This window comes from Manacus candei, unplaced genomic scaffold (genome assembly GCF_025592945.1).
Source record: "Manacus candei isolate 608988 ecotype Guabito, Panama unplaced genomic scaffold, ASM2559294v1 h1tg000096l, whole genome shotgun sequence".
NCBI lineage: Eukaryota > Metazoa > Chordata > Aves > Passeriformes > Pipridae > Manacus > Manacus candei.
The window spans coordinates 871,282-886,373 of record NW_026138144.1 but is presented as its reverse complement, the minus strand read 5'-3'; the positions used below and the strand labels follow the sequence as shown (position 1 = coordinate 886,373).

Below are 15,092 nucleotides of genomic sequence, written 5' to 3'. Positions count from 1 at the left end.
CAACAGAAGAGAGGAAACTCCAGCAGGGTTATGGTTTAAATACAATAATATGGTGGCAAAGTCATGTTGTTATTACGTGGTAAGCTTGCATTTCTCTTTCAAGAAAATGCTCTCTACGTGGTTGTGCTGCAGAACAGGCACTTTTTAAGTCTCATCAGTGGCACAGAATATTAAATGTCTCTCCTTTTTCCTTGCCTTGCATAATCTGAGTGTTGTTCTCCCGTAGCAGCAGAAATGATGGAAGAATTGCACAGCCTGGACCCACGCAGGCAGGAGCTCCTGGAGGCCAGGTTCACCGGGGTCGGGGTTGCCAAGGTGAGTGGGAGTACCTGTGGTTAGCAGGTGGGACTTCTCATCCACCCCTGCCTGCACTTTGTTTGGGTGTTTTTAGTTTCTACACGGAGAGTTTGGCTTTGCAAGAGAAGTTTTGTGTCGCCAGTCGTGTTTTGACAACTAATTTGCGTGAAGTGTGTTCAGGAGGAATGAAAATGGGATCTCTACGAGCAGATGTTTCGCTACCCGGAAGATTTGGGGCTCTGATGAAGTTCTTAGGAGTTGTTCCATCTTAAGGCACTTTGTGCACCCAAAAAACTCCACGGCAACTTTGTGGAAGTGGGAATCTCCCGTGGCTCTTCCTTTGTGCAGGAATGCCTTGGAGAGCTGATTTGGCCTCTGGTGAGATACAGTTTCCAGTGCAGTGTGTTGGATACAACATGTAACCAGAGTGAATACATTGAGTTGTTCAGTTCTCTGGGGGTGCAGGGCCTTCCCATTTAACACACAAAGTGTTTGCAGGGCAGCTCTCCTGGGTCTGATCCACAACCTGCCAGTAAAATCCCATCTTTATCCTCGTGTACAACTTCTCCCTGGTCAGGAGCTGCCTTCCCTGAGCAAGGCACCTGAGTAACAACATGGTGTGGTTGCCTGGTGTCCTGGCATTAAGCTCCAAGTTCTCCAGGTGTTGGCAGTGTCAGTGCCAGTCTCTCTGAGCAATGAAATGGTGGCAAAACTCATCTTAAAGTAGGTCAGGGACATGGAGGTAATTTTTGAGGGAGATACCAAGTTTTGGACAGCATCAAGGTAGAGGGCAAAGCAACATATCATTGGTAGAAAATTGTCAGAAATCTCCTAGAACTGTGTTGAGGAGAAACGTTGTAGATGCTGCTTTTCTTAGAAAAATGCAAAGTGAGTCAGAACTTGAAAGAGTTTAGTTTGAGTTCATGCTTTTCTCTGCTCTTCAGACAAGGTTAAGTCTTGGGAAGGGAGTGTGAGGAAGCCAAATTCTCAGCTGTAAGACAGTGTAGTAAGGAGGATTAACACTAGAAGTTGTTAAGAGGTAACAATTCTGGTTACTGAAGTAAAAGTGTGGGGATTTTTTCATCTTTGCCCCCTATTCTTAAGACTTTTTAAATCTGAAGTCTTTTACTGCCATAAAACCTTATAGTACTTTAATGTATTGTGATCTTGAAAGACTTGTTTTATACAACATTACAACTTTTCATGTACTTTATCACCTGTTTCTTGCCTTTTTACCCCATTTTGTCACTTTAGCATCTTTAGCTGTACCACTATAGATAAAGCCAAACAACTTTCTGGAATAGCTAAAACTTAAAAGCATAAACACTGTTGAAGCTTTAAAGCAGTGCCAACATGTTCAGTACTTGCAAAGAATGTTAGGAACTATTCCTTTTAAAGGAATAACCTTTAAAAGATACAGGAAAGCAAGTCTTAATTATGTTTCCAATATGTTTGGAGCAGAAAGTACATGCCCTTTCCTGTAGGGGTGAATATTGAGAACTCATTTTTGTTTCTAAAGCATATCCAAGTAAAAAAGCCTCATATCTCAGAGGCCTTACTTTGAGCAAAGCTGTTCTGTTGCTGAGTTTTATTTTTACCTGTTGTTGTGCAGTTTTTACCTTGTACCAGTCAGTAAACTGTTAAAGTGCATTACACTTATTGCAAACAATATATTTATATATTTATTTATTTACTTGCATTCTCGCTAATTTGCACTAGATCAGCCAACCATTGATATGAATTAGCATGACTCTGCTATGTTGCAGCAAATCTTGGTTGCAATATTAATTTCAGCTACTACATTCCCTCCCAGGTTGGTGCTTCAAATTCCCTCCCCACCCCCCCAAGCCTCCGTCCGTCATGCTCCGCCCTGGCTTTGGTAGGTCACCACTGTCTTAAAGGGAATATGTTGGGAAAGCTGTGGGATTCAACTAAGATTTTTTTATTATTATTATTATTATTATTATTATTTTTAATTTTTTTATTTTTTTTTTTTTTGCTGGCTCCAATGAAATGTTTGAAGGAAAGAACCAGTGAGTGCCATCTAGTGGGACTGGCCCATCCCCCTGGGATGGAAGGTGTCTGGTGCTGTTTGTTGCATAAAAGGAAGAAATGTCATCTCAGATGCTCCACCATTGGGTGAAGGCAGCAGGCACTTGTGCTGAGCTTCCTGCCTTCCTCCCACTGGGTGTATCTCTCCGTGTGTTTGCTTTGCTTTCTTGAATGTTTAAAAACCCAGGGTATGTTTTTGGACCTGCTAAAGAATTACTTTACATCTTAACACTTCCCCTGTCCCTCCGTGCTAAAGAACAACCACCTCTTGGGAGAAATGGATGAGACTAAGCTGATCTAGAATAAATTTTCAGGCTGGAAACTAGGAAAAAAAAAAAAAGCTTCTAGCCATCAGTCATGGGATTCTGGAAGAGCTTTCCAGTAACAGTAGTAGAGGACAGAAATCCTAAACTGTTTTGGAAACAGCTGTGTGCTGTCACCTCCTGTGGTAGCTGAAGGCACAACCCAATGACCGAGGTCATTTTTAGTCCCAAATGCCTCAAAATTCTGTTGCAAGTCTGTGATGAATTTTCTTACTTAGTAGCTGGAGAGTATATTTCTCTAGAAGCTTGGAGTTAATACATGGAATCAAATTTATGAGCAAGGAATGTTTCCAGGCAACTGTTATACTCCTGTGGTTCATCCAGGTCACCAAATAGCTTCAAAAAGCCACTGATGCTTTGGATGTCTGTTCTTGCCATATGGTGAAGTGCCATTCTTCCCCAAATTTGCAGAGCAGGTCCCTGAATGAACACATGACTAGCTGACACCGACTGTTCCTGCTTATTTAGCTCCTGCTTATATTTACTGACTGGGAAAACCTAAGGCATTATCCTGACTGGTCACCTGGGGCATCTTCCTTGGGTCAGGAGGTACAGGAGACAGAACATGGGGTGTTTCTCTAGATAATGTTGTTTAATTTTGTCTGTTCTCAGATAAAATCTGTTCTGTTTCTCTTTTGCCTCCCTTTCCCCTATTTGGGTGCTGCCTTTAGGATGTCAAGGGGATAAACCCCAAAGGGTTTGTGTCATTTCCACAGACTTTTCCTGGATAAGAACTGGAATAAGGAATTGTGATGGGTGAATGTGTATTTGCACACAGGTTTGACCAGGGCAGACCCTCACAGCAGCACATGCATCTTCTACAGGTCTGGTCTTTAAAAGACCTTCAAACCAAATTGTGTGTGTCACTTAATTATAGTTAAACTAAAAATGCTGAAGTTACCTGTAGGGAGAGAAACAGGGATCTTGTACATCCAGCTAACTGTGAATTGAAGAAGTTTGGGTCTTTGGTGCTCCCTTTCCTCCCTCTTTAAGGTAACGCTGCAGAACATCTGCATCCAAAAAGAGAAGTGCTCATAAAAAACCAGCATTTCCTTGCATTAGTTGGGTTTTTACTCTTTCTCTGTCACTTTTTCAGTCTTGGTCTCTTCAGGAACTTACAGGTCTGTGATCTACTTAGCAACAGTTTTAGCAGCAGAGTTACTGAGTTGAGAATTCCTGTTTGAGGATAATCAGGTCTTCCTTGGAGGGAGGTGGTGCTGCCCAGTGATGGTCCTGAGCAGGTGTCACATGCCACCAGAAGAACCTGTTAATAAGAGTTTTAAAACTTACAGTTTCATTTATCAGCTGCCACAGAATGTGCCAGGACTTTATGCCAGATACTTGAAAATTGTTTGGATGCTTCCCTGTGCAACATTACTTACTTCAAATGTGTTGTCTGGCTCCTGGAGCCCAGAAATAGTTTGTCAGATCTCAGTTCTATTTCTGCCCCCGAGCTGAGGGTTAGGATGAGTGGTGTGACCCTTCCGTCCAGTTTGCCACCAGTAAAATAAAAAATACTGTATTCCCAACCAGAGAGAACTCTTGAGGCAGAATGGGAGCCAGGCAAATCCTGCTGCAAATCTGCTTACCCATCTTGATAAGAGTGGGGGTTACCTGTGAACATCTGAGAGTAGATTAACTTCTCGTGGCAAAAAGACCTCAGTGATTCGGGGATTTCATTATCGGCCATAATACTGAGCTTTTCTAAAAGTCCAATTAAGAAGCAGGTTGTAATTCTCATACTTATGTGATGCTTGAAATAAGATAAGAATATGTTAATTAAACCTGTCTGACACAGTAGCACTGGAGCAGAATAACTGTAAAACCACTCAACCATCTTGCTTTGGTGTGAACCTGTGTGGAGTCAGCACTAACTTTTAGTGGAACTAAGGATTGACTTTTTCCCTTTGAAATCTCCTGATTTGCTACAGAATTCAGAGGAGCTCAGGTTAGCTTGGCTTGAGGTAATGAAGCATCTCTCCATGTCTCCTCCATTTAAACAGCCAGAGAATTTTGCACTGCACGCTCTGGCTGGGCAGCTGGAATTCCTAGAGATTCCTTCTGGACAGCACAAAATGGAGACTACCCAAGTGGAGTTGTGGAGTGATGGATCATTTCTGGGAGCTTGGAGAGACTGTGGAAATGCACAGGTCATGGGAGGCAGGAGATGGGTGAGGGGGGGAGCCAGGCTGGTGTTGCAGATGGATCTGGTGGGAGCTCTCAGCAGGGTGAGCTGTTTGTGTTGAAGCCTCGGCCATTGTGCCTCACTTGTGGCCTTCCCAGGGGCTCTTGCAAAGGGAGAAATGACTAACCAGCACCTGTGAGTGGCCAGATTGTAAATTCTTGCTTTTGAGTAGGAGTCTCGAAAGCTGCTGCTGCTGCTGTTGCATCCAGCTCTCAACATGGAGGCTTTGTTGTGCATAGGTAGGTCACGGGCTGAGGCAGCACTTGATAGGTGAATCACAAGGGAAAAGAGCCTGCCAGCTTATCTCAGGGAGAAATTCCTTGTGGAGGAGGAAGTGTGTGCTGTTCTTGTGCTTGTCATTTAGGTAAACACTATAGGAGCCATTAGCTTGGTTCAGATGACCCACGTATTTTGAATTTTTGCTGAGCCCCATCAGCGATTCCCTTGACAGGGCGCAGGGGATGAGTGGGCTGGGAGTGATAGCACAGAAGTGCAGTATTATCCCAAAGTGGTCTATGCTAGAAAAGCCAGATGACTTCTGCAACAAAATTCATAAGCCCTTCCTGTGTAAACTATTCCATGTTTATTATTCCCCACTGCTATTTCCCTGGCAATATTCTGGTGTTAGTGTTCTTTGCTAACTTGGCTTTGTTGGGTTTTTTGGTTGTTTGTTGTTTTTTTTTTTGTTTCTTTCCAAAATTCAGGTTCATTCCTTTAATTCCTTTTGTGTCATGACCACTTAAAAATGGTATGCTAAATTAAGTACTGAACATTTACCCAGTGTCAGTTGCTGAGTTAAATATAAACAGTCAGGAATGATAAAATATAAATTTGAAGGGGTTTTTATACACACACTCACTGACTGTTGGTTGAGGGGAGATACTCAGATGTATAGTGTTTCACATCCATGTCTAAACCTGTTGCTATAAGGAGCTGATAATGTGAGGTTAGGTGTGAAATGAGGTATCTGGATGATCAGGAAAACTTGCTTTCCCTTTCTCTTGTGAGAAGAGGTGCAGCTGAGCACTAGGCCCTGTTCCTGAAACATCCTGGGTATTGCATCTTTATTGCTTTGAGTACAGCACGTTCTAGTGAACAATTTGTGTTTCCATTGCCAGAATGCCTCAAAACAACTTTGCCAGGTTCAGCTCTTGCCTGTAAAGGTCTAATCCTTTCCAGTAAGAAAGTGGAAGGTCCTCTGGAGGGTAGTGGAGGGAGAGGGAGGCTCTTGCAGTGAAAATGGGTCAAAACATGTCTACAAAGAATTAATTGTGCATTTGTTCACAATATTGATCCATGTGACAGTGAAGTTGCTGGATACCTGTAGACAAGGACAAGCTGTTGTGCTTCCATAGCCAAATACTTGGTTCCTTCTCACCCTTTCTACTACTGCACTGAGTTCAGTTCTACCACACTGTCACTTTAGATTCTACAGGAAGGTTTAAAATAAAGGGAAAAAGGGGGTTTTTTTGCTCTTCAAGAATCTGATCTAGTTCAAGGACTGAACTACTCTTTTGTTGATTCCAAAAGTGGGTTTGATTCCAGCTGCTAGAGCTGAAAATTTCCCACACAGAGGAGTCAGTACAGGTAGTTGTAGTACTGGAAGTGTGAAAAACGTAGTGGATTTTGTATCAGGCATTTTTGCAGCTGCTTGCATCCCAGAACTTTACATTCAGGGGCAAACTGAGTGGATTTCTTGTCTTGGAGAGGATAAATTTGTATTTCTGGAAAAAATCTTAGCATCATTTCTGACTCTAGACAGCCTCAACAGTTTGTTGTCCAGGTGCCCCCAGAACATGGTGCATTGTCCTGTGTGAGCCCTGACCTTCCCCTTCAACCACAGTGTTCCTGAAAAGCTCCAATGGGGCATTTTGGGAGCAGCTGCTCCTATCCCTTGCTGTCCACGTGCAAAAACAGGCAGAGAGATTGAAGCAAAGGTGGAAACAACTTTCACTTTCATCTTCCTCATGTCAGAACCCCGACCTGCCCCTCTGAAACCACAGAATGCTCCCTGGGAGAGATGCTCCTGCCCCTCCCCAACCTCAGCTGGCACAGGAGGTGCTGCAGGGTTTGGGAAGGATTTTGGAGGGCAGCATTTGGGCAGGTTATAAACAAGCTTTCTCATGGGTGTAAGGGTTCACTTTCTGCTGCCACTTCCTATGAGATATTACAGGGTTTTTTTAACAGTGAGGCCTTCACGTGGATGTAGCTGAGGTTAGTGTTGGCACTTCTGTTAAATCCTGTTGGCCAAGGAGTAAAATCCCTGGAATAACCAAGAATTGTACCTGTAACATTTGTGAGCTGTCACACTGGGTGGTGGGGAACTTGCTTTGCTTAAAAAGCAACTATTGCTGAAGAGATGAAACATCTTTCTGGTCCTGAGCTATTTGTGTGATGGCTTGAAGGGATAATGGTGTGGCTTAAAGAGTATAAACCTGCAATTTTTCTTAAAGTAACTTACTTTTAAAAGGGAATCATAAATGTTTAGCTTCTTGAGCTATTCAGGTGTTTGGTTTTCTTATTTTTTTTTGTGTTGAAGGAACTGAGCATTTTAGGAGGAACAGGTTTGGTATTTAACACTCAGTGTAACACAGAAAGTAAATAGAACTTCTACTTTTTGCACATGCCTACTTGGAAATTGGGGTTAGTAACAACTAGGTTATATCACAGATTTAATTTGATGGTGGTGTTTGTGTCAGAAATAGGAGAGGGAGAACTGGTCCCCTCAAAAATTACCTACTGTGGGGTTTCACTGTGGTGTTAAGGCTTCTCCCCCAGCCCACCATTGAGTCTTCTGCTCAAAAATATAAGAAGAAGTGGCTTTGCCACAAGGAAAGATTGATTGGTGGGAAATGGTTACTGCAAAATTAAGAATGCTAAAATAGAATGAATCTTGGGGAAAAGATGCTCCCAAGTTATTAATGGAGAGCTGGCTTTATCATGTCATTCTTCCTGTTAATACATTCCATCATTAATTGTGAATCTTGTTTTTATATCTTTGTCAAATTTGTCTAGATTTTTTTTTTTTGAAGTTACATCTGTAGGAGGATACTTTTGTGTCAGGCTAAAACATGGTGACTTTGCATGATTCACTTTTTCCTTTTAAAACCGGTTTTGATACAGATCTTAAATCATTTTCAAACTGCTTGGATATGTAAAAATGCAGATGTGCATCCAGCAGAGCCTGCAAAGATGCAGCAGGCTCTTGAGGTACCTGGTTACTATTTTGATAAATCTGTTCCAGCCTCTGGAGTTTGTGCTGTGGCCTGGTGGGAGCAGCTGCTCTGTGGGCAGGTCAGCCTTGGGTCCATAAAACAGCCAAGTGGGAAAAGATGGTATTGTGGGTACCAGTTGGACTGCTGGGAACACAACTCTCACTTGTGCACTCTCCCAGTGTTAAAAAAAGCATAAAATGACACATTTAAAGAAAAATCAGTAGTACAGCCAGCATCTGATAACAGTAATAGCTGCCTTGCCAGATGGAAGATGCCTCTGAATGCTTAGCCCAGGGTCAAGCAGATGCTTGTCTGAAGAGCTGAGCTTGGAACTCCTGCTACTCAACGAATCAGGAGGTTTTTTTCCCCTCAAACCTTAGGCTGTTATAAATACCACCTTGGCTGTTTTGTGGGTGGGGTTGCATGGAGCAGTGAGTATATAAATTGATACAGAAATATCATTCCAAAGGCTGGAGGAGCATTATCCTGAGAAAAGACTGTCCACTGCCCATCCAACTGTCCTGCCCATCCAACTGCCCATCCAAAGGACCTGTGAAGTTTAGTGCCCCATCCTGTGTGGGGGTGTTGGAGCTGCTGTACCCACAGGACTTAGGCCAGCCCAGAGGTGCAGTGTTTGATAGGACGGGTCTGCCTCGTTTGGGTGTTGTTTCTAACAGTCTTTGCTTGTTTTTCACCAGGGTCCATTAAATAGTGAGTCTTCCAACCAGAGCTTGTGCAGCGTGGGCTCTCTGAGCGATAAGGAATTGGAGGTAAGAGGCTCAACCCCTGGGCTTTTGGGGCTTAACTCATGTCAAGTTCATGATTGAACTCAAAATGTACAAGAAATTGTGTGAGAGTGAGCAACAGTTGTCTTAGTTTTGGGTGTGAGTGGGACTAGTGCAAGTATTTAGTCTGGAGCTTAACCCTGCAGTCTTTGGACCATGCTGGGAAGCTTCCCACTGCTCCAGGCAGGATTTACCCAACCCCAAGCACAGCATTTGTAAAGCTCAGCTTAGGGAATTGGTTTTGCTGGTTTTGGTGTACTTTTGAACCAGTAAAAGCCAGAGAGCACCAATGGAAAAGTTTGCCTTATCTATCAAATATGGGATTTTGCCTAAGTCTGTACAAGGCAGAGTTTTCATGGATCACTCTGTGCAAGTGTGGGGAGGAGAAAATTGATGCTTTGTCCCTGATTAATCTCAGTGCTTTAGGATTAACTATTTAAAAACTCTTGCTAAAGCAGCAAAATTAAGTGTAGAGTTAGATTTTTACTTTAAAATTCCATGTTAATAAAGCTAAATCTCAAGTTTAAGTGCATTTTCTTATGCATTTAAAGAACTTCCCACATGGTGATCAGGTAAGTTTTGGATCATACTTCCCTCTGTTATATGGCAGTGCTGATATGAGTGGTCTAGTGAAGCTCAGTCTTTTGAGAATGCAGTATCTAAAACTCCAGAAGTGCAGTTAATAGTGGAAAAACCGAGTATTCATTCTTATTTTAATTGGGTTGGGTTTTGTTTTTTTTTTGAACTTCTGTGGAGAGATTTAAATTGACCAAGCTGACATACTCTAATCTCTCCCATTCCTTGCTTTTTCAGTCTGTAGCAGATAATGTTGTGTGTCATTTTTGTTATGTAAGTACTTGAATGGAAAAACAACTTGAAGTGAATCTCATTAATATGCTCCCAGCTCCATGGAGGCTGTAATGGAGCCCGTGGTGTTACAGTCACGCCAACGCTGCTCAGGAGTTGCTCTTCACTCTGCAGTGAGGAGGCAATGTCACTGACTTCTCCACACACAGCAGCTGGAGCAGCAAGTCTCTACACAGTTATGGAGTTTGCAGTCCCCTCATTCTAAAAAAGGACCTTGCAGACACAATAACCACCTTTGTCTTAAGATCCCCTCCATCCTCTTAGAAAACGTGGCAGTGGGTGCCCAGCTGATGTCCATGTCCCCCACCCACTGTGGGGACACAGCCACGTTTAGGCTCAGCTTTATCCCTTTTTATCCTGCTAAAGGAGGGAGATTGATTTCTGTGCTGACTCTGTGCAAGTCTTTTGGCAGAGCTCTTCAAACAGGGGCCTTGAGACTTGGGGTTTGCAGAGAGCATGGAACTTGGGTTTCCCACAGACTCCCTGGCCGTGGCTCTCCCTCCCCCAGAGCTGTGTTTTGCACTCTGTGGTTTTCTCCCTGGCCCCAGGGTGTGGTTTAGTGGTGGCTGCAGTGACTGTAGAGCAGAGAGCTTGGGAATTCTTTGGGACCCTTTGGGATAAGAGATGTTTTTAAAATGACGTTTGGTGATGGAAATGATAAGACCTCTCTCTTTCCAGCAACCTCAGTGAGCTGCTTCCAGCAGTGCTTCCTTATGCTTTCAGCAGGTTTGGCCACAGATGTGACCCTGGTGATGGGGAAAGCACCATGCCAGGGTCTCCTCCACTCCCACGTGTTTGGGCCTGTCAGCCTTGTACAAACAGATAGGCCTGGCACTCTGGAGCCTTTGGGCCTCAGGGATGACACTTCTGGAGCCCTCAGGCCTGTCAACTATGCTCTGTATTGTGCCTGTGCATAAATAACACTGATTATACATCAATCCACTGGTCAGCTGCCCTTCAGCTCTCTGGTTGCTCACAGAAATGGCAGAAGCAACTAACCCTTGACTTTAGTAACAGCAGCTGAGGAGCAAACCAAAGTCCAGCACCTGTGACAGGTCTCTCCTGGCTGTTGTCCTGGGGGGCTCTTCCTTGCCTTGTGCAAGGTTGTAATTCTGAACCAGTGGACAGGATAGTTCTTGTCCCCTTCTGCAATGAGCTTTGGGAGGAAGCATTACCTGCAGGCAAGGTGAATTGTCCTGGTAGACTGTGATTGGACTGCAAATTTGGATGTCAGCACTCAGACCTCTCATTGTTATTCCCCTTGTACCAGTGCTATGATCACCTTGAAACAGTTTACACAGATTTTCATAAGTGTTTGAGCTTGCTCTGCTGGCCCTGAGAGGTCACTGGGTAGTAGAGGCTGGATTGCTGCAGCTGAAATAAGAAAAAATTTATTATTCTCCTTGTTAACCGTGTTCTCTCCCTTCTGCAGCACATCAGAAAGTAGCAGCTATTTGAGAGCAGTTGTTTCTTTAAGTACCAGCAGGAGAAACAAATGCACCAGAGAAACGAACTGGCCACTGGGGATATGGAACAGATTATTGTGTATTGGCATTTTCTTTAACTCTTGGAATAACTGCAGAAATGTTAATTTTGAAGTATTGTTTAACAGACTCCTGAGAAAAAACAGAATGACCAGCGGAATAGGAAGAGGAAAGCTGAACCCTACGAGACCAGTCAAGGTAATTCCTGCTCCCACCCTGCTGCAGGGTTGGTAACTCCTTGTGTCCTAGGAAACTAATGGCTCTTCTCCAGGGTGTGTCGGGCAGCTTGTTATAAACTACTCCATGATGGTGTGTTCTCCTCTGGGAGCCTCGTTATCCTCGCTGGCTGAAAAATACTCCGTTTATTCCCACAAACTCTTGCATTTCCATGGGGCAGGCTGCCCAGAGGCTTCCTATGGCTCAGCTGCAGGGTTGTTTTGGTCCTGCATCACTACCCACACAGCAGCCAGACTGGAGGACAGAGCCTGTGCTCCCTTCCCTGCTTTCTGAGCCTTGTTACAGTAAGCTGTGCCCCAACAAATTGAGAACAAGCTGTGCCCAAGCACAGAGCAGGCCCTGCTGTCCAGAGAGCTCAGGAGAACCTGGTGTGTTCAAGCCCAAGTTCACATTTTCCAGCAGATTTCTTTTGTTCCTCAACAAGAAAGTAGTGAAAATTGTGTTGACAGAACTGCTTTGATAATATTATAATAAGAGAAAAGGGCTGAGTTTTAATGAGCTGGTGTTAAGCCACCACTAATTATCTCTCGAACTCTTATAGGAATGCTTGGGAGAGATCTAATACAAAGTAAGAGAGATCTAATACAAAGTAATTTACCTGAAGGCAGAGGACTAAAATAGCCTTTGCTCTCTCCTTATCTTGAAGGAAATTTTGGAGAACCTGTGCAACAGTCAAAACCTTTAGTGTTTTCTAAGTACTTCAGCAGGTGCAAATGCTGTTTGATTGGATCTGAAATGTTTGGAATTGAGAGTTAATTGAATTGTCGACTGTAGATCCTCCCAACAACAGCACAGGAGCTGTAACCCTGGGGCAGGCTTTTGTTGTGCAGCAGCTTTGTTGTGATAGGTGTTGCACTGAGCAGGGGAAGGAGTGTCAAAATGTAGGAGGAGATTTTAGAATGGCATTGGAACTTCTGTTCTTACAAATACAACTCTTATTTCAATCCTTTGCTTTCCTTTTTAGGAAAAGGCACTCCTAGAGGACATAAAATTAGTGATTATTTTGAGGTAAGTGTCTTTATGTTGTCTGAGAAATCTACCTGAATTCACATCCTGCAAAATCTGTGGATGGAAATTTGTGATGTGACTTGAGTTGCTGATCCCTTGCTGGGGTCACTGACTGATGATGTCAGCCTGATATGCTCAGATCTGATTAGGCACAGGATATGAGGAAGTTGATTTTTAAATTAACATGTATTTGAACAGTTGCTAAAGCATTTTTTCACTTAGGTCTAGGTTTGAGGTTCACTGGAACCTGGATCTCAGATGAGGATATCTGAGTATGCAAACAATTTTGATAAGAGCTCATGCTGCAGAAGAACCTCCCTGCACAGTCCTCACTGATTGGAGTAGGAAGTTGTTTACAGGGTTCCCTCTGCAGAAAAACCTCCCCTGGGAGGCTGGCAGCACGTGGGAGATGGAAACCCCTCCCCACAACAGTGATGGACATTCCAAAAGTCAATATTCTTTTTTTCATTGCATAGTTTCTGAAGTTTTTCCAGCTCTGCTCAATCCAGGGCTGTAGCTTTTCTCTTAAGTCATTTCTTTATTTTACTGACTAACTTGGAGTCAGAAATTAAGTGCTTGTAAGTGTTTTAATTTTTTCCTGGCTGAAGTTTTTTTATGAGTGGTTCACTGTGTGGTGCAGGGATTTCTGTGCCAACTAGAGCAGTTTGCCAGCTCCTTACCTGTCCTGTCTCTTACCAGTGACTAGCACAGGTGCCTCAGTGGAGCTGTGCCTTCCTTACCACTCCTGTGGTGCACAGGAGACACATCTCACAGGGAAGGGGCTTCCTAATTCTATTCCAGTAAATAATTCTAGTGAATAATTCTATTCTTGTAAATAATTCTATTCTAGTAAATCTATTCTGTTCTAGTAAATCTACTCTGTTCTAGTAAATAATTCTGGTGAATAAATCTATTCTATTCTAGTAAATAATTCTAGTAAATAATTCTATTCTTAATTCTAGTAAATAAAATAATTCTAGTAAATAATTCTATTCTAGTAAATATTCTCGTAAATAATTCTAGTAAATCAGTGGTTTACTAGAATAGGATATATAAGCCAAGGTTTATACATGCAGGTTTATATCTCTTTTGTGTTAAAAAGGAGAATGTACTCAGTGCAAACACCAGGGTTTGTCTGAGGAACTTCTGCTGTTACTTTTGAAAACATCACATGAAATGTTAAGGTTTTCCTCTGAAAAAGATGAGTCTGTGAAGCCTGTAAGGCTTCATTTTTAAGATTAATCTCTCCTGTCTGTGTTAAACTTGGTGAAATGTGGTGTCTGTGTGGGATTCCTGCTGATCCTGTTGTGTCTCCATGCCCAGTTTGCCGGGGGCAGTGGCCCAGGCACCAGTCCCGGTCGGAGCGTGCCGCCCGTCGCCAGGTCCTCGCCACAGCATTCCCTGTCCAACCCCCTGCCGGTGAGTGTTCCTGGGACACACTGCTGGCCTGGCACTGCTGCTGGCCTGGCATTGCTGCTGGCCTGGCATTGCTGCTGGCCTGGCATAGCTGCTGCCTGGCACTGCTGCTGGCCTGGCACTGCTGCTGGCCTGGCATTGCTTGGCTCGGTGGCTGTGCTAAGGCACAGGTAACACAAGGCTCTGAGCAGGGAGGTGGCTCGTGGTGAGTGGTTTGGCTTGTTCTCCATTTTCAACCTGAACCTGGGCTCTGGGAGTGAAGCCGTGTCCAGGACCCTGGGACAGTGGCTGTTCCAGCTGTGTGTGACATGGATACCTGAGCTTAAAGCATGCAGGATGACTGTTTTTATTTGTTTTTATTAGCTGTGTGCTTACAGAGGTCCCTGTCCTTAGTAAAAGGTGGCACTGACCTATTAGTTATCCTGTATTCCACTGTAGCACATGAACTTCTCCATCCAGTTGGGAGAATGTCTTGTGTTTGTGCAGCTCTGGTCAGGGATATTCTGATCTTGATTGGACCCTTTGGATATCCTGAACATGGTACACACCATAATTTTACTGGGAAGGTCTTTTACTTCTTACCATGTGCATGTGATTTGCAAGGGGCATCAGCCAAAACTTGCAGAGGAATGTGTGTACATGCACAGCTGGTGCTATTGTTTGTTACATAATTCCATTTTGCTGGCACAGCATTTCTGCAAGATCTGGATGTGAAGAAGTAACCAGTATTTTTAAGCCATTTTAGCACAGAGCAGCCAAAGAAATCTGCTTCATTAGCAAAACAATATTCAGAGCTGAGCTCTAGTTTTGACCACTGCCTGGGCTCCCTCTTTAAAAATGTTCAGCTTCTGTTGAGTGTCACAGAAGTCTGGAGCATTGTGGGAAAGGTTGGAATTCCCAAAACCAAAGTCCTTAGGGATTACATTATTCTGCAGAGACCTCTACACAGTTCCTGAATGTACTGAACTAAACCCCAGCACTGAACACTCTGCTCAGAATTCCATGTGTGATTGTTAGATTTCAGAAGCCTTGCATTGCTGCTTGAGGGGGGAGCTTCACACATGCTTCTAGATCCTTTTTAATGTTTCTAAAAATTAAAATACAGCTTGTCAGTTGAATGGCCCTTCCTCCTGTCTTGTATTAATTCACTAATACATCTCTTTAAAGAGAGGGTAGTGAAAGAAATAGCATCTCTGAATGTTGCAGATGTGTGAGGGACTAGA

At 43.5% G+C, this 15,092-nt stretch overlaps 1 protein-coding gene across 6 annotated transcripts in view; it reads left to right on the top strand.

Moving 5' to 3' along the window:
- Window positions 1-15,092, top strand: part of TLK2 (tousled like kinase 2) — a 42,139-nt gene that overhangs the window by 2,095 nt on the left and 24,952 nt on the right. For 2 of the 6 annotated variants that reach the window (XM_051768667.1, XM_051768671.1), the window contains 6 exons: window positions 227-315; window positions 2,111-2,176; window positions 8,771-8,842; window positions 11,337-11,406; window positions 12,410-12,453; window positions 13,777-13,872. In XM_051768667.1, the coding sequence (XP_051624627.1) occupies window positions 235-315; window positions 2,111-2,176; window positions 8,771-8,842; window positions 11,337-11,406; window positions 12,410-12,453; window positions 13,777-13,872 (429 nt within the window). In that variant the 5' untranslated portion in view covers window positions 227-234. Of the gene's footprint in view, window positions 1-226; window positions 316-2,110; window positions 2,177-8,770; window positions 8,843-11,336; window positions 11,407-12,409; window positions 12,454-13,776; window positions 13,873-15,092 lie in introns of those variants that run through there. The other 4 variants (XM_051768669.1, XM_051768666.1, XM_051768668.1 and 1 more) reach the window with 3 other exon arrangements.